The sequence below is a fragment of the Vidua chalybeata genome, chromosome 10 (assembly GCF_026979565.1).
Source record: "Vidua chalybeata isolate OUT-0048 chromosome 10, bVidCha1 merged haplotype, whole genome shotgun sequence".
NCBI classification, from domain to species: Eukaryota; Metazoa; Chordata; class Aves; order Passeriformes; family Viduidae; genus Vidua; species Vidua chalybeata.
The window spans coordinates 6,960,305-6,983,499 of NC_071539.1; the positions used below are offsets into that span (position 1 = coordinate 6,960,305).

The 23,195-nt window shown below is 42.6% G+C and overlaps 1 protein-coding gene across 2 annotated transcripts in view; it reads right to left on the reverse strand.

Annotated features, from left to right (window-relative positions):
* Window positions 1–1,160: 1,160 nt before the first annotated feature.
* Window positions 1,161–23,195, reverse strand: part of GNB4 (G protein subunit beta 4) — a 30,903-nt gene continuing 8,868 nt past the window's right edge. The window contains exons 1-10 of one of the 2 annotated variants that reach the window (XM_053951955.1): window positions 21,759–21,828; window positions 16,053–16,152; window positions 11,766–11,804; window positions 10,961–11,067; window positions 10,043–10,106; window positions 9,134–9,296; window positions 8,893–8,959; window positions 8,556–8,757; window positions 7,175–7,391; window positions 1,161–5,967 (exon numbers count right to left, since the gene is read on the reverse strand). In XM_053951955.1, the coding sequence (XP_053807930.1) occupies window positions 5,861–5,967; window positions 7,175–7,391; window positions 8,556–8,757; window positions 8,893–8,959; window positions 9,134–9,296; window positions 10,043–10,106; window positions 10,961–11,067; window positions 11,766–11,804; window positions 16,053–16,109 (1,023 nt within the window). In that variant the 5' untranslated portion in view covers window positions 16,110–16,152; window positions 21,759–21,828 and the 3' untranslated portion in view covers window positions 1,161–5,860. Of the gene's footprint in view, window positions 5,968–7,174; window positions 7,392–8,555; window positions 8,758–8,892; window positions 8,960–9,133; window positions 9,297–10,042; window positions 10,107–10,960; window positions 11,068–11,765; window positions 11,805–16,052; window positions 16,153–21,758; window positions 21,829–23,195 lie in introns of those variants that run through there. The other variant, XM_053951954.1, reaches the window with a different exon arrangement.

Sequence of the window (23,195 nt, forward strand, 5' to 3'; positions counted from 1 at the left end):
TAGTGAAGTACAAACTCTGGCATGGGAAAGGACTCCTGACATGTTTGGAAAGCAGGTGCCAGTGTGTTGGGTAGCAGTTCCTCTTGAAAGGGCAGCAAAGATGAGGGTGAACTGCAGTAGGGAAATGCAGGGTGCTCAAGGCTCCTCTGGCTACATCCTTGAGCCAAGAGGATATACAAGTGATGGCATAAAAGTGAACCTGTGTCTTGCAGTTGGTAGAGCAGTGAAGTGGTCCTTTGGCTGTGAGCACATGGCTAGAGCCATGCTCAGGTGAGCTCACAGCCAGGCACAGCAGGGTGTGCTGAGATGATCAGAGTACAATTGGTTCAGGTTGAGAAGGGGCTCAGGGGGCCAGGAGAGGCCTGGAGCTCCTGTTGCTGCATTCGGGAGCAGGACATGGTGAAACTCCTGCCCAGCCCCTCTGCTGTAGAACAGGTCTCCTCTAGGTCAGACTCCAGGCAGCTGTGCTGGAGTCCTTGACCTTTGCTCACCTCCAGCAAAGCCTCTTTAAAAGCCTTCTGCTCTTGCTGTCTGTAGTCATTCAACATCTACTTTTTTCTAATTATACTTTTTAAAATTATTTTAAAAGAAAGGCCTTTTCAGAGTATTTATATATTTTTATGGCAGTGTTAATACTGACTAAGTTAAAGATTGAGCTCTAAGGTATACGGAGTTTGCTATTTTCAAGTAACTAAGGGCTGTCTCATCAGGGAGTAGATGTAAGATGTAATGCTAGAGGTGTTAAGGGAAGACAGCAGTTCCACCAGTGTGTTCAGGTGTTTCTTCTGACAGTGCATGGGGAGTCCTGGGGGTTTGAGGGAAAGTGTGGCATCCACCCCTGAGAAACAGCCCAGCCTTGGTGTTGGTGAGGGCACAGCTGGGTATCAGTGCTCTGCTTCTGGAGCATTTGTATTGACAATGTATCAAGATAAAACTTTCAATGCATGTGTTCTACAGTTATTTATTAAAAAAAGTCTACCCCTTTGCTCTACTAAGTTCTTTGGCAGCTCTGTCGCAGGTGGAGGCCTGCACATCACTCCCACAGGTGATGCAGATCCAGGACAGGTCCCAGCTGCTGCTGTGTGGCTGCTCCATCCCCAGCCCAGGGACACTTTGGGCCCAGGGGCTGCTCTAATACAACACTGACAGCTGAGCCAGGCTGGTTAAAAGCACTTGTTTATTGGTTACAATATCAACTCATGGCAACATCTTTCACTGAGCCACTGTACAAATACAAAGAAAAAGATCCATCGTGGAAAAAAAAAAAGCTATAAACAAAGTTCATAGCAAGTGATTTTTTTTTGTCACAGGGAAGTCTTTTTACAACAGCACTGTTAAAGAACAAATGGCACAAGTCCCTGGTTTTTTAATAGCTTAAATAAAAGCTTTAAGACTGTTTCTGAATACATACATAATCCAAAGGCAGTGCAGAATCACTTCATAATTGGTAACATTACCAAAGTTTTCCAAAGTAGTCAGCAACAAGTAAAAACAAAACAAAACAAGCTGATGAGAGATGCTGGGAACTAAAGGCAAAGTAAAATTAAGCAGGTTCAGAAGCACTTTGCTTTGGACTCCTTTGGATGTAATATGTACTACAAGTGTTCAGATGCTTTTATTAAAAAAAAAAAAGAAAAACACAAAGAGAGCACCATTGTGTAAGTAAAACAAAGGCTTGAAATACCTAAGACTATTCCACCGAAGTCCGTATTAGTTAAAACCTAAACATACTGTGTGGTATAAGAATGTCAGGCACATGTAATCTGTTATCAGTTATATCAATTAGTAACACTGTTCACACATTTACCATAACAACACTGCATTAACATTCTGCATGTATTTTACATAACCAGCAATTGGATAAAAGGCTCTGGTGCCTCTGAAGTGTGGGAGGAGTGTGACCAGCATGCATGCCAGAGTACTGGATACACAGTGCACCATCAACCCATGCTAAGTACTTGGACAGGAAATGCTATCTCAAAACCAGCCATTCTGCTACACAACCATTGATACCAACTAGTCCAATTAGCCAAAACTCTCACCAACATCTTAAAGCACAGCACTAAACCTAGTGGAGGTGACAGTGTCCCCAGAGAGGACAGACTACAACTCTGGGAATGTTTTCACAATGTTTTCATTCCATCTTAAAGTAATTAATGTGAACTTCATCAAGGGATGAGTGGTTACACAACTGAAGGAAGGAGTCAACTACTTCCACCCCATGCATTACAGTAAGGACACACTGAGAGCTGCTGCTGCTCCAGCTCAGCTTTGCCAGGGCAAGGTCAGGCTCTGTCTGGGGCTGGAAAAGCCTCTTTAATGCATGTTCCCTTTGGAGTGGTACAAATCCTGTCAATCCATGGAGCTGTCGGCTCTTCCAGTAGTGCCACGGATCTGCAGCTCAGCCCAGCAGAGGACAGCAGTGTTTGGAAGGAAAAGGGCTGCAGACAGATGGAACCAGGCCACATTACTGAAGTGCATGGGCAAACATCAGCACAAAGCCACAGCAGCTTTCTTTGGTTTCCAGAATCTCAGACTGCTTTCTCCACCAATAAACAGCCATCCAAGGCTACATGGGAACAAGTCCAGGCTGGGCACTTGCCTGAAGGGAGAACTCTCTATTGGAAAGTTAGATCACATTAGAAAATGCTGACAAACTCTATCAGAATAAAATAAACCTTGTTACACCAAGCACATGGTTCTGCTTCCCAAGCCATAACAGATTGCCTTTGGAAGAGAGGCTGGGCAAGAGTTACTGTGCCACTGTTTGGCACAATGCTTTTGGTTACTCCAGTTCTGTAATGACACAACTTACTTGAAATTCAGCTAAGGATGTAGTCTGGCTACAAACTGTTAAAGCCAGTGAAGATGTGCCCACTCATGCTGCAAGACCTGCTGCGAGCAAGTTTGCTGTCATGGTGCAGAGTCAGAAGCTGCACACCTGGGCCCATGTCAACTGCAGGCACACACCAGTTTCTTTGAAATTCAAAGCTGGGGTAAAACCTATCAAGGGTCACTTTATTACCTTCCTTCTTTTACAAGGAGCTTTTACCATAAAAGCCACCTCCACTTCAGCTGGGGCACCAACCTCCAGAGGTCCGTGCCAGCCGTCTGAAGAAGGGAATGCCACAGCCTGAGTCGTTCTGTGGCATCACACAGTACCTGTGGGTACTGCAATCTGCAGGCTTGAAAAATAACCCACAGCCAGGGCAGTAATGGAACAGCAAACGTCACCTGGGCAGGATCAATCACAGGCTTCCTAGAGGCTCCAAAGACGCACCAGACGCCGATTCCCCCGCTGTGCTCAGGCTTCTCCCAGGTCTCATGCGCTGACACCGGAGCCCCTCATACCTGGGGTGAGCGAGGAGCAGAGGCAAGAAGAGCTCTGTGATGCCGTTGGAAATCTCAGCAAGTAGTTGGCATTCCTTAGGATTTATTTTAAAAGCAGTTGAATCCAAGAGGCAACAGCCACCCAACAATGACAGTGAAGTTATTTGCAGTAATACCTGTACAAGAGCCATTACCACTGTTACAGGCTACCTGAACTGGTAAGAAAAGTTATATACAGCTGTAAAATTGGTTTTGGAGTTTCACAAGTAGAAACCTGATTTAATACCAGAATGTAAAAATGGCACCTGTCTCGGCAAAGGTGTTGACTAGGAAATTGGTTCAAAACACACTTCTATGGAAAAGAATTTTTTTAGAAAAAGAATATTTTCTTAAAATTCCTTAGTAACAAATTTCCAGAATGATTCACTCAAGGCAGCTGTGAGTTAAAAAAAATAATCAAGTGCACCACTAAAAAATAAACTGAGTCTGCAAGATCCCAAAGAGCTGCTCACTTAAGAGAGTTACAAGAATTCCGTAATAGTTCTATAAATGCAGACAGATCACAAAGCAAAACACTGAGGAATTCCTGTGAGACACAATACAGTGGGATTTTGGTCCTACACCACAGGCTGCTGTTAGGAAATGTTCCTTCTCCAGTATAAGAAGCGCCTTTTTCTTATTTTGAAAGTGAATTTACCGTGATTGACTGGTACATTTATTGGCACCTTCACCATTACAGACATGGTGAGTTTACAGGCACAGTCTGGAAGTACTGAAATTTAGGACTATAAAATATCAGAAACTTGACAAAAGTCATCTCAGACAGAAATCCATTTGGATATACTACACTATTCTGGGTCCTTCTCTTTCCTACCTGACCCAGAGACATCCAGACTTCCCATCAGTTCCAATGAATGACAACTAACAGAATCTTCCAACCTGGTAATTTAAAATTCACGTTATCCTTAAAGTAAGTCACTTAAGAGAAGCCAATAGACTTAATCCCCCATTCCAAAATAGCCACAGATGTTCAGATTCCCAAGGCAACATCCACTGTGAGTGCAGACATGCTGCCAGGCACCAAAAAGTTAAGCAACCTCCCTGAGCAGTTTCAAATGGGCATCAGTCACATGATTTTCCTGTCTTTGCACTCAACTCTACTTGGTGAGATTTCTAAGCAACTGACATCAAAATCAGAATCAAATCAGGAAAGGAGCAGAAATGGCCATCTACGGTGTTGGAGCTGCAGAACATCTGGCATCACAAAACCCCCATGGCACAGCCCTCAGTGAGCACACAGAACAAGCACATATCCTCAAGGTTATCCTGGGAAGTTTTCAGGGCTCACACAGTTGCAGTTAAGTTACACAATTCCTTTGGTAATTCACACTGCACAGAACTGACAACAAGCACTTTTGGCTGTGGTGTGCTTTGGCAACCCCTGAACTTGGAGGGGAATTACGAGCAATTAACTGCACAGTTAAATCCTCTTTAGGAATTTAAGCAAAGTCCTCCTGAATTTCTCAGTTGGTGTGGAACAAGCAATCTCTGCACACACTGCTCTGGGCTCTGAGCATCAGCCAAGTCACTGCGAGTGCAGATCAGCTGGAGCTTGTGAGGAGCCAAACCCACACGTTTGGCCAGAGCTTAGCTGGCCACAGCACTCGGCCACTTGGCTTCTGTACCCACAGACTGCATGGAATAACTGATGCAAAAACCTGCAGGGAGGAAGCTAAAACATCTGGATTTACTTTATTTTCCAATTATTTCTTCTGTTGGTGCAAGTATACCTGGCATTAACTCCTTGGTGTTTGGAGGTCATGACTGCCAATGGATGAACCAGGAACCACTGGCTTGAAGGAAGAACCCCCCTGATTAAAAATAGGCAAGCAGGTCAAGAAGTGAGTGAATAAGGCGGTAGGTATTAACTGGGAGTCTCCAGGGCCTTTAAAAAAATTCAAATGCCTTCCATTATAAAAAACACATACATACCATTGGCTTCACTTTATCTACAGTAAATTCACAAAAACATTTAAAACAGCAATCTAGTTCACCCACTACAAAACTCAGAAGTGACATCTCAAGTTAAAAGCAAAGCTATAAATGTAGTTCCATAAAAAATGCAAACATATTTCTTTACATACAGACAAATGTTACATGATTGGCTGCTATAACATGTATATTCTGTTATGTACAAAAAAAAGTACAGGATTAGCAGACTGAGCACAAGCAAAAACCCTTCAAGGACAATCTAACCAAACCACCAAAAACAAAAAGACTGGCTCTTAGTTTGTCGGTCACCATGATTATGTGTGCTGGCCCCTTTTAAAAAGTCAGTGATTTCTTCCCCCCTCCCCTATTTCTTCACTTGATTTTTTTTTCTAGTTTACAGAAAGCCTTTTTGTGTAATAATCAGTGAATAGAAAAACTTCACCTGCAAATACAAGGTAGAAATGTTATTTCACAGCTATAGGCTGCAGCATTGATCTCTCCAGATCTCAAATGGAGAATGTACATGTTTGGCTCCCAGTTAATTCCAGATTCTTAGAAAACTGTCCCAAGACCCTGTAGCTACAGCCATGCCGTCATCAGTAACACCTAAACAGCTGACACGGTTGTCATGGCCAGCCAGGACACCTGGAAAAGAAGAAGCAATGGAAGTTTAGTGTCTGTAAGATGTCAAGGACTTCAATTGTTACTCTGCTTTCCCAAGTAAATCTTAAGTGTACCAAAAAAGATGCAACGCAAGATCTTAATTCTCCTTTTTGTCTTTACTCTGAGGAACCACATAGACCGTAACAGCCTTATCAAAAAACTCAACAATAAGGTATGTAAAAATATCTACACACAATATTGCCTCCATTTTTCTCTCTGCCCTTATGGCTCCTTTCTGTCCTACAGATGTCTTCCCTCCTAGACAGGCTCTCTACCGGTTTTTCCCTGTTTTCTACAGTGCTGTCCACAACTTCTGTCATCCATCACTGCCAAAATCCAGTGTGATGTCTCCTGACAAAGTCCTGGATGCATTAACTACCTTGAGTTTCCCAAGGTTTGCAAACCCTAGGGATTACAAATCCCCCATATATTGTGACAAACAGAAAAGCAGCATAGCCTGCTTCTTTCCTGCTTTGGTTCTGTTTTCTCTCTAAGCCTTCTTGCCCTTTTCTGCTCTCCCAAGGCTCCCCATCCAGGTGTAGCAAAACTAAGGAAAAGGATTTCTTTTCAGTCTGAACAGCAGAACTGATGTTCAGAACTGAACCAGGCCCAAGCATTTAGATTACTGTAAGAAGTGAGAAAGAAATAGCTGTGCTGTAAAATATGCTGTGTCTTGACAAAAGTGACTGATTCAAGGACCAGAAGTTTCCACTTTCCCTTTCTCCCAACAGCAGGGAATGCAAAGCCAAAAGACTCCTGTAGCTACATCTGAATTACTGCCACTCATGGGTGCAAAATACAATGCAAACGTGTAATTTTGCACTACTTAATTCCATACACTTCAGTGAAATACATTTTCTGTAGATGAAATTTTGCAGGGCATTCCTCTGCCTCTAGAGCTGGGATCTCCCAGCACACAGATCTGTAAAGCCCAAGAACAGACCTGTTCTCCTGACTCATTTACTGCTCACACCACGGAGATGGAACTAAAATGCAGCGTGACTTCTGGAAGACGCAACCAAATGCAATAAAAGGATGCCATTTCAAGAGAAAACAGCATTGAAAGGAATCAAGCAGATCGACACCATCAGCACCAGCACTGGCAGCGCCCTGGCTCTGCATTCTGCACGGATTTTGGCTGCACAGGGCTGCCGAGGCTCGGAACAGCAGTCGGCAGCCGTGTCCTCACCTGCCCTCTCCCCTTTGAGGGTGTCCCACACGTTGCAGTTGAAGTCGTCGTAGCCCGCGAGCAGGAGGCGCCCGCTCTTGGAGAAGGCGACGGAGGTGATGCCGCAGATGATGTTGTCGTGGGAATACATCATCAGCTCCTGGTCGGCGCGCAGGTCGAACAGCCGGCACGTGGCATCGTCTGAGCCGGTGGCGAACGCGTGTCCGTTCGGGAAAAACTGCAGGGTGCGAGTGAGACACAGGAGTGACACCAAAAATATACACTGCTCATGCGTCAGCTGGACAGCACGGGATCGTTTTACTAGGCAAAGGCAGAATGGTTTATTTTAAAGAATTATCTGCATGTTGAAAAATGCATGTACGCAGCTATGCAAGGGAACACCTCTGGAACAGTACTGGGGACACCTGAGGGACTGGAATTACAGCCAGGCTGTTCCTGTGTGTGCTCCAACAGGAATCACAGGGGATGCCACTGACTCCTACAAAATGAAGCAAACCCCAGCTCTGCACATCCTGGCTGAAGTGGAACACAGTGTTCCATCCTGAGCTGGTCAGCCAGGCTGGCTCAGCCAAGACAGAAGACTGCAAACGAGCAATTCAATTTCCTAAAAAAATCTACTCCAAATCCAAGTTATCCTCTTAACAGTGATATTGATTGAAATGGGAATGGAGAGAGCCCAGCACATCTCAGGGTCCAGGTCTAAGTATAGGAACTGCATTTTTATACTGGTCATGTGTTTGCTATTTTCTCAGCCTTAACAATTTTTCATGTTTATCAAAAACAGATGCAGCTTCGATTTAGATTTCTTTCTCTATTTACCAGAGCCTGGATCTTGCAATCAGAACACAGTGTTACTGTGACAGAGGGGAAATATAATCCAGTTTCTAAATATTACCAAATGATTCCAGGGAATATTCAACTTCAGTAGTGATTTTAACTGCCTTCCAGAATATTTTGCTAAAAGCTCTTTTTGTTCAACAAAAAAACTTTAAGATGAGGATGCCGGGCTGTGTTGCACACTCTCTGTTATATTGCATTTTTCTACAATTTTCAGTTTTTAACACGTTGCCACGTTTCAAAAAGTTTCCCTAGTCCATTCTTTACTTCTTAAAAAGAGTGATGTCTCAGTTACTGAATAAAAACACAGGTGAAACTATTCCAGGAACAGCGCAGTGCATCACAGAAAATGACAATAATAATTCAGTTACAAAGTAGATTGTAAGTTATTACACAACCTTCTCCATTACATACAATTTAACATTCTCTACCCTAACTAATTGATTTTAAATCAAGGCAGCTCAGTAGACTCTAAGCTGAATTCATGCAAATGTAGCCTTTATCCTCCCCCTTTCTTCCCACGTGGAAACAGGAGATCACTTACACAAACTGCATTAATGTCTGACACGTGCCCTGTGAACGACTGCCTGCACATCCCATCGCGGATATCCCAAAGCTTCGAGGAGGCATCGCAGGCACCCGAGACAAAAGTCCTCATGTCTGGACTCAGAGAGAGGCTCATCACATCTCCAGTGTGCCCAGTGAACGTGGTGGTCTGCTGGCCAGTTTCAATATCCCACAAAGCACTGCAGATGAAGTTAACACAACGTCTGTCATTATTTCAGAGTTCAAATTTTAAATACAAATTAAGGCACTGCAGAGAAAAAAAAAACAGGAAGAAAGAGGGGGTGGGGGAAGGCCAACAGAGATCAAAAACTCACCAAGTGGTATCTCCTGAGCTGGTGACAATTTGGTTGTCATCTAGGAAGCGACAACAGGACAAGTATCCTAAAAACAAAACAGTTGTGTAAGGTTTGACCCAGGAGTAATGACTGAAGGTTAAAATGCAAGAACAGCATCCAAATTCTCCCTCATAACCAGAGCACAAGCACTGCCCAGCCCAAAGCAGGGCTGTTCCCCTCGGTGCAGTAACCCAGCAGGTGAAGCAGCAGCACAGCTGACCTGTGTGCCCTGGCAGCTCCCGGCTCACTCGCACGTTGCCCTCCCTGGTTTTCAGGTTGTAGATGGAGCAGATGTTGTCCAAGCCTCCACAGGCCACGTAGTTGCCAGAGGGAGCGTAGGCACAGGTCATCACCCAGGAGGACCTCAGGGGGATGGCATGCATCTGCAGAGACACAGCTCCTGGGTCAGAGCACACAAGCACCAGGGCCACGGGGCACCCCCAGCGCCAGTATTTGGGTTTACAACCCATAACACCCAACTGATTGCATTTTACACACCCACACCTCCTGGGTGGCAGATACCAGCAGTATCTGCAGGGCAGATTTACAGACCTTCAGTACGTTATTTCACAGCAAAGCTATTGTAAACTTAAACATTTACAATCTTCGTTTGTTCTAGTAAAGATTTCTCTGTCCAACTTTTTTACATCTTTACACTACAGGTTGTTAGACAGGATGGCTGTCCCCATGGAGACTGCCTGGTTTACAGAGGAACAGCTCCACTCCACACTACCGAAGCTTTCCCCTAACAGCTGTTTTTCTTCCTTCTCCTTCCTCTGCCCTCAAACCCAAAGCTCTCTTGTAAATTCTGAGGTTGTGTATTTCTATAATTCAAAACCAAATCAGTTTTAGAAGCAACACCACACAGGCAGAGAGCTACAGCTACTGCACTAAGCAAAGTAAGAGTGAAAATGTTACACATTACTATGTAATTAACTATTGCTTCAGAGACACAACCTACAACACATCACTAATGCTCACCCAGCCGTGAAAGGAGCAAAAAGAGATTGTCTAAATGAGAAAGACTGCTTTTGATTTTTGACTTGCAAACCATGGTAAAAAACAGACACAAACCCATTCAAACACACAAGTTATATGTGAATTACTGATAAGGATTATAAATATCTACCTTATTTGTTGTATAACTATCCCAAATAATTAATTTTCCATCTTGAGAAGCACTGACTAGTAGCCTAAATATGAACAGAAAATAAAATATGTTAATATAAAACCAACAAAAAATCTCAAAATAGACATACATCATACATGATTATCAAGTGATTCAGAAGTTTCATAATTTATTACCTTCTGCTTTTTCATTTTTATTGATGGGGTGCATTTGTTGGAAAAAATCTGCAAAGATCTAGATCTCCATATCACCTGACTGAGGAATCCCATGGGGACTCATGATTGAAAATGAACACAAGCAAACAACTCACTAAAAACACATTTTATGAACTCTCTCCACAAATGCTTTCATTATTCATATAACTACACAGTTACACAAAACAAATGAGGAATTTAGGAAAAAATAAATCTTGAGAACAGATTCTAGATAAATTCCTCTCTGGAGGACACAATACAGAGCAGACCACGAGGCAGTGTTTACACCTCACCATCAGCTGCTCTAAAGGCAGCAAAACAAAACTCTTAAGTTTTTTTTCCCACTATGTACAAAAAGATCTTTTTTTCAATGAAATAAAAATTTGTCAGTAAAGTTTTTAAACCCCTACCATAGAAGTTACATAATTTTCAACATTTTGGAAAGTACAATATCCAACATTCCAAAAAATATGCCTCATCACATACTCTCTCTTGCTTAAACAGACTCAAAAACTTAAGTTAAAACTGGAAGAAGGAGAAAGCAAAATGCCTATGGCAAGAACAGGCAAAGTACCTCCCTCTGAACCCCCCAGCAGTGCTGCTCTGCCATCCCCTGCCAGGCACTGACAGCACTCCAAGAGGCTCCCAGGACCCGGCATTAAACTGAAGGTGCCAGTGGGAGCCCCAGCCCTTCCCTGGCAGGTCCAAGGCTCCCTGTACACACCTGGAGTCAGATCCCCAGTGCATGGCATAGATTTTGGCTAAGTGACCTCTGAGCGTGCGCCGGGTTCGCATTTGGATTCGACCCACGGAGTCCAGACTTGTTGTGATCTAAAAATAAACAAAACAAACCCCTGAGATACTGGGAACTATTTTTAATGCACAAGATAACAAAAATACATTTGAACTTTGATAGAATATTATCTATCTTGACACACAACAAAAAACATTAAAAAATAGGATACTGGTGTACACCCAGCAACACCGACACAAACAGATTTTACAGAGACATAACACACTTCACAGTGGCGACAATGAAACTTCAGGAAGCTCTTTTAAAATACTTCTACCTTAGACTATTTCAGATTATTAAATCTCCAAGTTTTCAATTTAATCCAATGAAAGAAAATGCTCCAGTATTCACTACACCGTTACTTTTTAAAGTGTGGCAGAACTTTATATGCAAAATAATTCTGTTTCGAAAAAGCTGCTAAAAGATGTTTATTTAAGTCTTTCTAAATATATTTAACACAATAAACATACTCTACTTAAAAGGTAAACTGGAAGCAGGATCCATTAAGGTAGTGGGGGGGGTTGACTGGTTGGGTTTTTTTGCTGTTTTGTTTATTTGGGTTTTTTGGTGGGGCTTTATACAGTTATTTAAAACTAAACAAATACACTGTACATTTCAAAAGGCTTCTTTCACTTTATTCTTTCAGTTACTGAATAGGAACATGGCAGAGTCACAAACTGGTATTTTTATTTTTTTATCTCTCAAGTAACAGCCTACACAAAGAACAGGAACATACCTGAGCAAGAGTTGTGTCACTACAGGCTTTCCTGGCATCCTGAAACAAAAAATGGAACAAGTTGAATTGGAAAGGCAACACTGAGCATCAGCTGAGAGGGTCTAAAGGAAAAGTAACTCTTGAGCTAAATTTCAACACACTCAAAGCCATACACCACCACCAACTGACATGCCAATATTCCTTCTGTCACCCTAATCTGTTTTATTGTGCAAGGAATCTAAAAAGCAATGGCACACAACAAGGGGTATTGGAGGAAGAAGGACTTAAGAAAGGCCATGCCCCAGCAGCCTTTGAATCGCCCTTTCTACAGACTATGGGATTCAAAGGCATTTGGAGCCATCCTGAAGTCCCAGTGCCTACCCTTTTCCCTGTATTCCTTCCCTGGGGTGGATGTGCTTGCTCAGGGTGTGCTGAGCACAAGGGAAGAACTGATCCACCTGGAAAAGCAACCACATATTACACAGGATTAGCAAGCTCAGTGCCACACAAGGCTCTTGCACAGATTAGCCCTCTTGCTGGATGGGAGAGGCAGGGTGAAAATCAGCAGGCAGGATCCAGGGAGCAGGACAGACAGCAGGATTACCAAAGCTTAGTGATGATGTACTTGACACAAACTGAAGGGAAAAAAATGGCCCAGTTACACCCTCACCCATTTCAGGGAATGGGTGGTGCCCAGATCTCCATGTTTTTTTCCTTATCACAGACTCTATGGACACAGGACTTACACAGGACTTGTTTCTTGCATATGATTCAACCTGACCTAGAAAACAGACTTGACTTTCACTTGCGTAATTCAGAGTCCCAGATTGAACCCCTGGCACAGGTGAGCTCCACTGAGCCTCACCTGCAACACGGATTGTGCAAGACCTGGTTTTAGTCCCAGCTGTGACTGCGCCGCTCTCCTGCAGCTCAGGGCCCATTCCCAGGACACAGACACAGGCATGGCCAGCACCTCCTTCTGAGAACATGGCTTCAACTGGCTTGAAGTTAGGCAGGGACTGGGCAGCACAAATTGAAGTTAAAACCATCAACAGCAGCAGCCACAGAACCCTCTCAACTCCTGGAAATTTCTCCAACTTGTGCAACCACTGAAGCAGCCACCCCAAAACGATGGTGCCTCTTCACCAGCACTTTGTGTGTCCCTCCAAAGTTCAGTCTGTGCAGATTGCTCAGTCTGTCCCTTTGAGAGCAGGAACAGAAACATTTGCTTGCACATTTTGGAACTGCCTCAACACGTTCAGGCTGGGATCTTCACGTTTTTTCAAGCTCTTGCTTGAGAGTTACTTGACATTGCAACTTTAACATTTCCTAAGTGCATGTTTATTTTGACCACCCTTTACAGCTCTCCTCCCAGAAAGCAAGCCTGAGAGTGGATTAAGTCATCTCAACTTATTTTTACAATGTCTGAACTGCAGAAATATTTATAAAATGTTGACGTCTGGAATCAGGAGGGGTTTAAAATACCAGAGCAGCAAATCCCTTAGCACTCAGGACTTATTTCATCCACAGGAAGAAACACACTGGATTTTGAATGACTATTTGATTGTCCTGAAATAGTTGAAAATGTTCAACATAAAATGAATTCTGAATGCAGTCTGAATGAAACAAAGCATTTTTTTCTGTTTAAGAGTGAGCTATTAGCAACTCCTGTATCTGAGGCTGTCTAATATTTGCCATACAATTGGCAAAATTGCAGGAAAAGGAGAGTTTCAACAGGCTATTTTAATTCTTACCTTAAAACTGTATTTCTACAAATGCATCATCGTAACAGAATCATTAGTGTCAAAACATAAAAAGGCTCCTCTATGTAATTGCAGGTTTTTCTCAGTTCATGCAGCAGACAATGCAAAATTTGTGAGAAAAATCTAACTGCTTGATCAGTGTGCAGCCCCCAGACTTTCCTAGCACACACTTCAGGTTTCAGTTTTTCCCCCAGACTACCTGTATTTTTTAAAATATAGTGTTATTTGTCCAAAATGTCTGGTTTGAATGACACTGTGCCAAGTAAGCAAAACTTCTAAAAATCATCATCCTCAATTTCAGTTCTCACAGTGAGGATACACGTATCACAGGGGAACTTCATTACAAACAGAACTAGGAGTTAACTTCCATCAAGCAATCTGACAAGATATCTGACAATTCACTGTTCAGTGTTCCAACTTCTGCACTACAGATTCCTGCAGTCTCAGGTTGTACAGTCTGTGCACAGACCAGAGCTCCAGCAGCAGGGAGAGACACGGGTGCCCAGATCACCTAGATACTGCAAAAATAAAAATAATAGTCATGAAACACTTCTAAAATACTGCAGACTGAAGTCCATTGGGGAATCAACAGCTCTGCACTGCAGTGTCTACACCTGAGGATGCTGCTAGGTACAATCTTATCTGGACCTCACTTATAGGCACAAAGCTGGTTTTTGGTGATTATATTGTTAGAGGAAATAACAGACAAAACCCAAGCGTTGTCAACAACTAAGACAGAAAAATGGTAGCTACACATAAAACATCAAATGCTGTTAGTGACCTCATCTCTTTTCAGGAGTGCATCAAAAACAATTCCTGAAAATAACCAGCCCAGTAGATATTCTTGACACTTAAAAATCCCTATTTTTCAGATGGTCTATCTAACCTCTTACCTATCCCAAACAAAAACTGTGCAATGATTTAATAAGCAAGATAAATAGCCATCTCTTCAAATATGAAACTGAATTATTTGGTCAGAAAGTTTCATGGACATTAAGTCATCAGAAGCATTTTTAATTGCTTATTTATCTGAAGTTAGAATTAAGCACAAGGTAGCCAAGCCTGCACTCAGATGCCAAGAGGCAATCACCAGTTGCCACTGATGAGCCAAGGGACTCCAAAGGCAATATAACCACGGTTACTCAGCTACAGCTGATAGATCCAGTTACAAGTTTGGGTGGTAGAGTTACAAAGGAAATGTTAATTCAACCTAAAGCCACAAAATGGAGCCATTACCCACGAGTCCATCAGATTTCTGTGCTCCAAAATTTAAAAAATAAGCAAACATTCCTGCAGCACAGTCTAAGCCTTCTAACTTGCCTGGTAGCTCTTTCTTCCCACAGTTTTGCATGAAACCAGACTCACTGATTACCAAGACTGAACAAAGACTTAACTGGCTCCCCTCAACATAACATCATGATAAAGTCTTTACACAGCGTGCAGAGAAGAACTGAAAAATTATGTACCCCTTTTAGCAATGCAATTCTGTAATAAAGCTTAAATTGGAACAAAAATATTAGTATTTTAAGCTAAAAATTATTTGTATCCTCTACAGAGTTGGTGGAAGGGGCACAGTGCCACAGCACTGCCTGATCCCCACCTTGTCTCTCCACAGTGTGTGAAGTGAGAACAGGACACAGAGCTCTCTTTGGATGGCACTGAATGAGCAGCATCTGTCCCCAGCACAGTCCTGACACACCAAGTGTGCTCAGCACAGGGCTGACACCACCCAGCAGCCTCACATCTCACACGAGACACCACACAACAACTGCTGCCAGCACATGCCATGCTAAAAAAAGCCTCTGTGCATGCAACATATTCCAAGAAACCTGTACTCTTCACTGATAGGAATGTTTGCAAATAAGCCATTCCCATATAAATCAGATTTATGAATCCTTCATGCTTTGAAAATTTTGATGAAAAATAAACAGACTTTGAAGATCTTTATTATACTTTACTGAAAACTGCATCACTGATATATAAATGCACATTGCAAAAGATTCCTGGAAAACTGACTTTGGGCATGACAGCTCATACTTGGTTTATCTTCACTGAGTAAATACAACAAAAAAAAATAGCCTGTATGGGGGCATCAGCATTTAATAAACTCAACAGGAAGCCAAGAAACAGTGCTTGTAGAAATGACATCCACTCTGGAAGGCTCTCTCACACTCCCTGCTTTAACCTCAGGCTTCTAGCCCAGGACCAAGCTTTTCTAAGACCCTTAAGCCAAACTTGTCATGCCTAGGTTCTAGAAGTTTGCTGCTCCCCTCTGTTTCTAAAAACCCAGAACATAAAACTTGCAGAAACACATACACTCCTAGCACCAAAACCCAGCAAACTAAAACAGGAAATAAAATATTTTGTTCAAGAAATATTACAAATTTACTTTATTATACCAATGGCTTTTCTGATTTTTACTCAAATATTCTGAAAATATTTTAAGCTCTGTACGAGTTAAACAGGAACAACTGATAGATCTTTACAGTTTGGTCCCATAAAGGAACAACTTTATCATGGAAAATAGGCAAGTCACAATTCTTACTCTGATTTGGTTTCGCAGCTGCTCTGCCTCCTGCCGTAACTGCTCCAGCTCACTCATCTTCTTCAGCCTCTATTTCTCACACTCCACTGGTGAAGAAAACCTGCCAAGAAGAGGGAAGAAAGAGATACTGAAAGTTATTTTTCTCCTCTTTAAAAAACGTAACAAAAAACCTAAGAATATGTGTATATATTTTTTTTTAATTCAGCTTTTAGAAAGGCTTCCAAATAGACATTCCTTTTAGTAGACCATGTTAATGAATTTGGCAAGACCTAAGTGATTTCAATTCCTGAATTACCATGAAAAGCAGAATTAAGTGAAGTCTATTTTGAATATAAAAGCAACTGTCAACAGAACCACCCACTGTACTTTATAAACCTGTTTTGTAGCAGCTCCCTGGTCCCCCACCCAGAAATCTCTGTCAGTCTGTGCCCCAGGATGGCAACACAGAGCAGAGGCTGCAGGAGCCCCCAGCATTTACTCCTGGGCTCAGCAGGGCTGTGATACAGGCACCTTGCACAGGACATCCAGGGCAGACTTGGTTTTAATTAAAGATGAAATTTTTGAATCTTAGACTACAGCTGAAATAACAGATTATCTCCACTTTTTTCTCATGCATTTTTCGGGCAAAACACAATGATCTTTTCATTTCAAAAGCACCCACAGAGTGAGAAGGGATAGCAAAAACCAAACCCTCCCTAAAAGCATCCTTTCGCTGATACAGCCCTCTGCTCCCTAAGGCAGCTGTCATCTGAACGAGGACTCCAAGCAAACTTAATAAAAAGATCAATTAACAGTAAGACCACATGCAGGCACACTTTCAGGTTAGTAAGCTGTTTTTTCAAATCAGATTTTTGCATTTGATTTTTTTCAGTGTGTTGAACAAAGTTTCCTCAGATAAATTTTCAGGTTTTTTATCCCCAGCACAGCAGCGCATTCAAACACCACTAGAGACCTCTTAAGTCTATTCACACACATGGAAACTTCAAAATCCTTGCAGTGAAAGCAACATCAGCAAGTAAATTGCTCACAGACAAGCCAGGCACTTATTTGTAATTTTTTCATGACAGAAAAAGCACACCAGAAAGGTGATGATGGTGGTCCCATGACATTATATGAAAAGCCAAAACACTTCTAGCTTGTAGAAGAAGACAGACAAGTCAAGACTACTGCTCACAAAATTAAAATTGAGGAAGAAAGGAAAATAAGCAGGAAGAAGAACCTATTCAAAACATTAGTCTAAGTTTCCTATTTCCTCCACTAAAAATGGCCAAAAACCAGAGGAAAAAAGGTCACAGTGTGTCTGGTAAGCTGTAGACCTCTGGGGAAACCCCTTTATTTGGTCCAGCTATTGGTCCTCTGCAGTTCAGTAGTGATGTGCCCTAACAGGCTGACTTGGAAAGGTTTTTTTCATCTGTCAAACACCACACTCAAAGATTTAGAAGAGTGAGAAGTTTTGGTTCAAAGCAATTTGCAGTAAAATTATCATCCTTATACTAACAGTTTATACAAGTGTTTGAGAGCTACAAAGTTTATTCTTCTCAAGAAGAAAAGTATCTTCACTAATTATCCATCTATTTCCTTTCAATCTCTGTGCTTGCCACAGGTATCACTTCAAGTCCCTTTCAGAACCAACTCACAAACACACATTAAATTGGATCATCTCCAAATCAAAATACATCCTCATCAGTAAGAGGGATGGTGACTCAGCTCTAACTAGTATTTCCAGCTACATGTAAGCAAACTGTGAGGTTCACACATTTCCCTTCCTTAAACCTGTGCTCTGCTCAACTACAAAGATGTTGTAATTCACATGGGAATTCTTGAGGAGATGTCTCCATCTCCTACTGTGCTCCTTTTTTCAGCAGCCCAGACTATTTAACACTGCTGAATGCACAGCAGGCATGACATACAAGCCATCAACATTCATGTCCAATTTTAAAGATTAAGCATTAAAAACATTACTTTAGCACACACATTGATCACATACCTTTATAGGCTATCGAGTTTAATTACAACCTTAATGCCTTTAATGGAGATACCTCCATGAAACATAGTCCCACTTTCAGTTCTGACAAGGCCAAATTAATCTTTTCAGTATGACTTTCCCTTTTTAGTCCAGAACCTACTCAAAGGTAGCACAGACAAAACAATGGTCTCAAAGGTCTAAAGCCAGCCAGCCATGCTGCCTGCCAGTGCTTACTAGTCTTGTGTGCTATTTTTAACAGGAGATGAAGATTCCTGGCAGGGAAGTTGATGTATCTCCAATTTTCTGGGAAGGGAAGTCAGCTTCTGCCCTGTGATGTGCCACACACTTCAGTGCTCTGTAGACAGTCACTTCAAATTCTCACAGAGAACTACTGATCATAAAGAAAGTGACATTATTCACAACTGGAAGCACGCATGGCCAGTCACAAGCACCCAAAGTCAGGGCATTTTTCGATTCAGAGGTAAAGCTGTGAGCAGATTTGAGAATGGGCTGTAGCATTGCACTGGCATTCAAAGACCATGAGGGACAATTCTGCACATAAAGTTGATGTTAATTAATGCCCCTCATATCAGCACTGTTCACCACTAATGTCATTTCTGCACCAAGCTGCACCAGCAGCTGCACAGCTGTTAAACTTCACAGCTTTAAATCATGTTACACTTCTCCAAGCTCCTACATGGACCAACTACAGAAGCCTCCTCACTCACCCACACGTCTTTAGTTTAAAAATAATTCTGAAGCAAATAAAAGGATAATGATCCTTCATACTTTTGAAAGAAAGTTTTTTAGTAGTGGAAAAGCCCTAGCAGCACCAGCATGTTCTAAATCTGCAAAGCCTTAAGCATTACTGCTCAGCAGAAATGTGTCAGTGGTTCAAGGTCAAGCTAGACCTCAATGAGCAGAGCTGCCTTCAAACCAGCACACAGTTCCACAAAACCCAGGTTCACTTTAGAACTGCTTCACTCTAGCTTTAAGCATTGAAGTTCTTTTCCAGTACACAGCATTTGAACAATTAACTCTGAGATATTAAGCTATGTATAAACACCAAGATACTACAGTAAACAAACTAAGTGCAGTTCAACTATTAAATTGAAGTCTATCCAACATTTGCACTGCCTGGCAGAAGCTCCTAATGCAAAGGCCTGTGTGTTCAGATCATCCCCCACCATTAAGTATTTAGCAGAACTGGGAGAAAGATGCTTCCACTTGGGATTTTTACTTTTTTTTCAAGCAGTATTTTCATGTGCCCACAGGAAGCTACAGAATTTGAGCGAGTAGGGAGGAAGCTCTCACGGATGCATTTCCAGATTCACACTAACTCTTCAAGCAGCATCTCTGAACTCCTGTCAAACTCCTGTGGGAGCATCTTACTGATGTCACCAGACTCACAACTCCAACACAGGAAGATAAGCACATGATTGGAAGTTTGGAACTCATGGATGCATCTGTGTCTGTTTTAATAGTTCAGATGCTCCAGCAGTATTGTTAAAGAGAGTTATGTTCAAAGACCACTACCCAGACTAGATTTACTTGCTCTAATATTGTTTCTAAGCCTACCAGCGAGGTGAGCAGCGATGCACAGAAGAACACAGAATTGAGATGCTTGGCAGCACTGGCAAAGCAGAGGCTGCATCCTACAAACCTGTCCTAACACCACCACAACCTTGAAGTGTGCTACCAGGCATCAGGTAAACAAGTTGGGTTTTATCAGATTAAATGCTGGGACTGCTTTGGCAGGGCTTATGAGGATTGCCAATAACAGAGGTGACTGCTGTGTGCAGATTTTTCCTCATACAAATTACTGAAAACCTCAGTGGATTCATCACCAACCCATACTAGGTTACAAAGGACACAATGCCTGTTCACTCTCCAAGATCAAAATACCACAGCCTGGAAGGAGTGCAGCTTCACAGCCTGGAAAAATCTTTATTCCAAATACAAATTTCCCCAGAAGCCCAACTGTACCACGCTTGGTCACATACACAGCAAAGCCATCAGCTCTTGCATCTGCAGGGGCAGAAAGAGTGAGTGAGGATTCCTCCTGCCATCTCAAGAGACTGGGGGTAATATGATGTCTACCTCCCTGACTTATTCATAATTTTAATACATGTTGAATTAGAGAAAAAAATATTCTGAGTTTGCTCAGATGCAGAATACTCGTGGTATCTGCTTTTCAGCACTCAGAGGCAGCACCTCTGATGAAAGAGGTCAGATGCCTCTCTTCAAATAGAACTCATGATGTGCATGATGTACTATGAACAGTTCCACCTGCTGAGGCCTTGAGGGGAAGAGCAAGGACAGGGAAGAACCTTTTAGCACCTTTGGTAGCCGAGGGTGTGCCACTGCAGGACACCCAAAGCAGCAGGAAATGGAGCCAAGGACGTGAGATGTTTCCATCAGAAGCAGCAGCACAGGGAGCTCGTTGGGAGCAGGGATTTGCTGTAGCCAGGGAGGCACATCCTTGCCCTCAGTCATTTGTAGGCTGAACTGCACCTCAGAGCAACTTCTCCTCAGCACACTTGGACAAGTGAATTTACTGATACCAAAATAAAGTGCCTCCCAAGGCAACATATTAACTAAGTCAGATTCCACAGTGTATCTAGTGCCAAGAAAGCCACTGCCAGGCTTGAGCGCTCCACAGATAAATTACTCCTTACACTATTCCGATTCAGTAGCAGGATCATTTGCTAAGAGTTTAATTCTTCATTATATAGGCAGGCAGTGACAAATTGCCCCAGGGTCTTGTCTCCATAGTACTCTCCCTGCAACTGTGAACTCAAAACCTTGTGACTGGAAAAACACGATTTTCTCTGCAAGAGTTACTAGAGAAGTGTAAATATGCCCCTCCCCACAACAAAGGTTTGCTATTTTTGTGCCAGAAATATAGAGATTAAAGGGACTGCAGAAAGAACAGTCTGTTTGACTGGATTCTTAAGAGCTATCAGACAGTTATTTAAGTAAGAATTTCATTTTGTATCAAAAAATCAGTCCTTTAGAACTGAAATAAGTGCTTACCTACACATATCAACCTCAGGTTTTCAACTCCTATGCAGCAAGATCTCAGTGATCAACAGACAGGAGGAGAAAGGAGGATCCACATGGTTTCCATGTGATCATCCCTACTAGTGATCACACAGGTGGCTAAACATAAGGAATGCTAACTATAGCACTTTACTAAATATAGGGGAAGGACACCAAGGAATACTCCAGCTCTCTCAAGGGAGATCCACTGGGAACTCAGACACTCAGGCTGTGGACAATGGGTTCTGGCTCTGAAGCTGAGCCCTGCCAGCATACACAGACCAACACGGGATGTGCCAGAGAAGATTTTGATAAAACATTTCTTCATTCACTGACACTAAACAAGACTTTGGCAGCTTTTCCCAGTCATTTATGTCTCCCCAAAGCCATGAATAGAGAAGAACAAAAGGAGGTTCTATCTTTTACAGCCTGAAGAGAATGGATTTGACATATTCAAAATCTACAAACTTGGACACAGTGGACAAAGCCTTACATCAAGTATAATCTCTGCCTGCACAAGAGTCATGTAAAGTAAAGGCATTAATGCTGTGCTGCAGTTACATGCCTTCATACACAGCAACTATTTCAGGTGGAATTTTGCATAATGTATTTTCTACAGTAGAGCTGTTTGAGAACCACACATACACTCAGCTCTGCACTGAAGAAAATGAAACATTTAATGGCTTTTTTTACTATACCTTGGCCCTATGCTGCCTCTCCCTTGTTTCTCAGAGACCTTTCCAGCTATCCATTCTCCAAGCCTTCTTTGTTCTGACTTGTAGCAGTACTGCATCAATAAACAAAGACAACAAAGCAAAGAGCTTTTATATTGGTCAACTAATACTTGAATCCCAGGAGAATAATGCTGGGGGTAAGTTGAAATAACAGTATGTAAGGGCTATAATTGCCCCATTGTGTACCTTGGTCTTTATCTCTCCTCTCAAACCTCTTCAGTGCATCTCCCTCCTTTCTTTAATGTACATTTTGAGGAGTGCACTAACTACAGAACATCTTACAGTTAAGTAAGAAAATAATGGTTATTCCCTCAAAAAAGGGTTACAATTTAGAAAATAAGCCTGGAAATCCTAACTGAATCTTTTCCTTAAGATTTCTATATGTTCATTTTGTCAGAAGGAATGAATTGCCGCCCTGATTTCCGATCCCCAGGCAGATGCAAAGGAGAGTTCTCCCATGCTCAGGGCCTCTGGTCTCCCCAAGAAGAAAACAGGAAGCAGCCTGGGTGTGACCTCGCTCACTGAGGTCAGTGCTATTGTTGCACTTCTGCACATTTTGGAAGTGTTTTAAAGTGATATGTCTCCATTATAGCTTTGGTACAAAAACAGGAAATAATCAACCAACGCCTCTCGAGAGGAAGGGTATGAGCAGAACTCACTTAAACACCCATTCCTCTAAGAGACACCATCCCCAATTTTAAGGGACCAATGAATGTGTGTGCTCAAAAACTGCATGGACAACTGGAATGGGGAGGTCACAAGAGAGACTCCAGCAAACTGCAGATGAGTGGGATTCCAGTCTCGCCTCATGGTGTGCTCACATGCCCTGAGCAGTTACATCAGGAACACAACCCCACCCACCAACCGGGGGGCACCAGCAGTTTCAAGGCAACAACACTGCTCCTCCCTCCCTTCCCCAAAACACCTCGGACCCACTCATCATAAAGAGCAGAAATATGTGCCATTTTACACACACGTACACACCCAGCCAGGGATTTTAACAGGACTTTGAAATAAAGCCTGCCACATCAAAACACTTCTATATACCACGAGAACTACTTGGAGTTATGAACAGAATTTAAATAAGCTCTGCGTTTGCCTTCAGATTGAGCCCTGTGAACATCACCTTGGAGTTGTTTTTCAGCCAGAGGGGAGCAGCAGCTCCAGCACATCCTGTGGTGCTGCTGCATCTCAAAGCCATCACTTGGCTCAGAGAGGAACCCACACAGGCCGGGCTGGAGCTGGGTCATCTTCAAGGTCCCCTTCCAACCCAAACCGCTCTGTGGTTCCACGGGACCAGCCCCAGCACACCAGGGCACGGCCCATGTTGGCTGTGGTGACTGGTTTGATGACGGTTTCCATGGAGGACAAACAGACCAACAAACACCGACCTTGTTGACA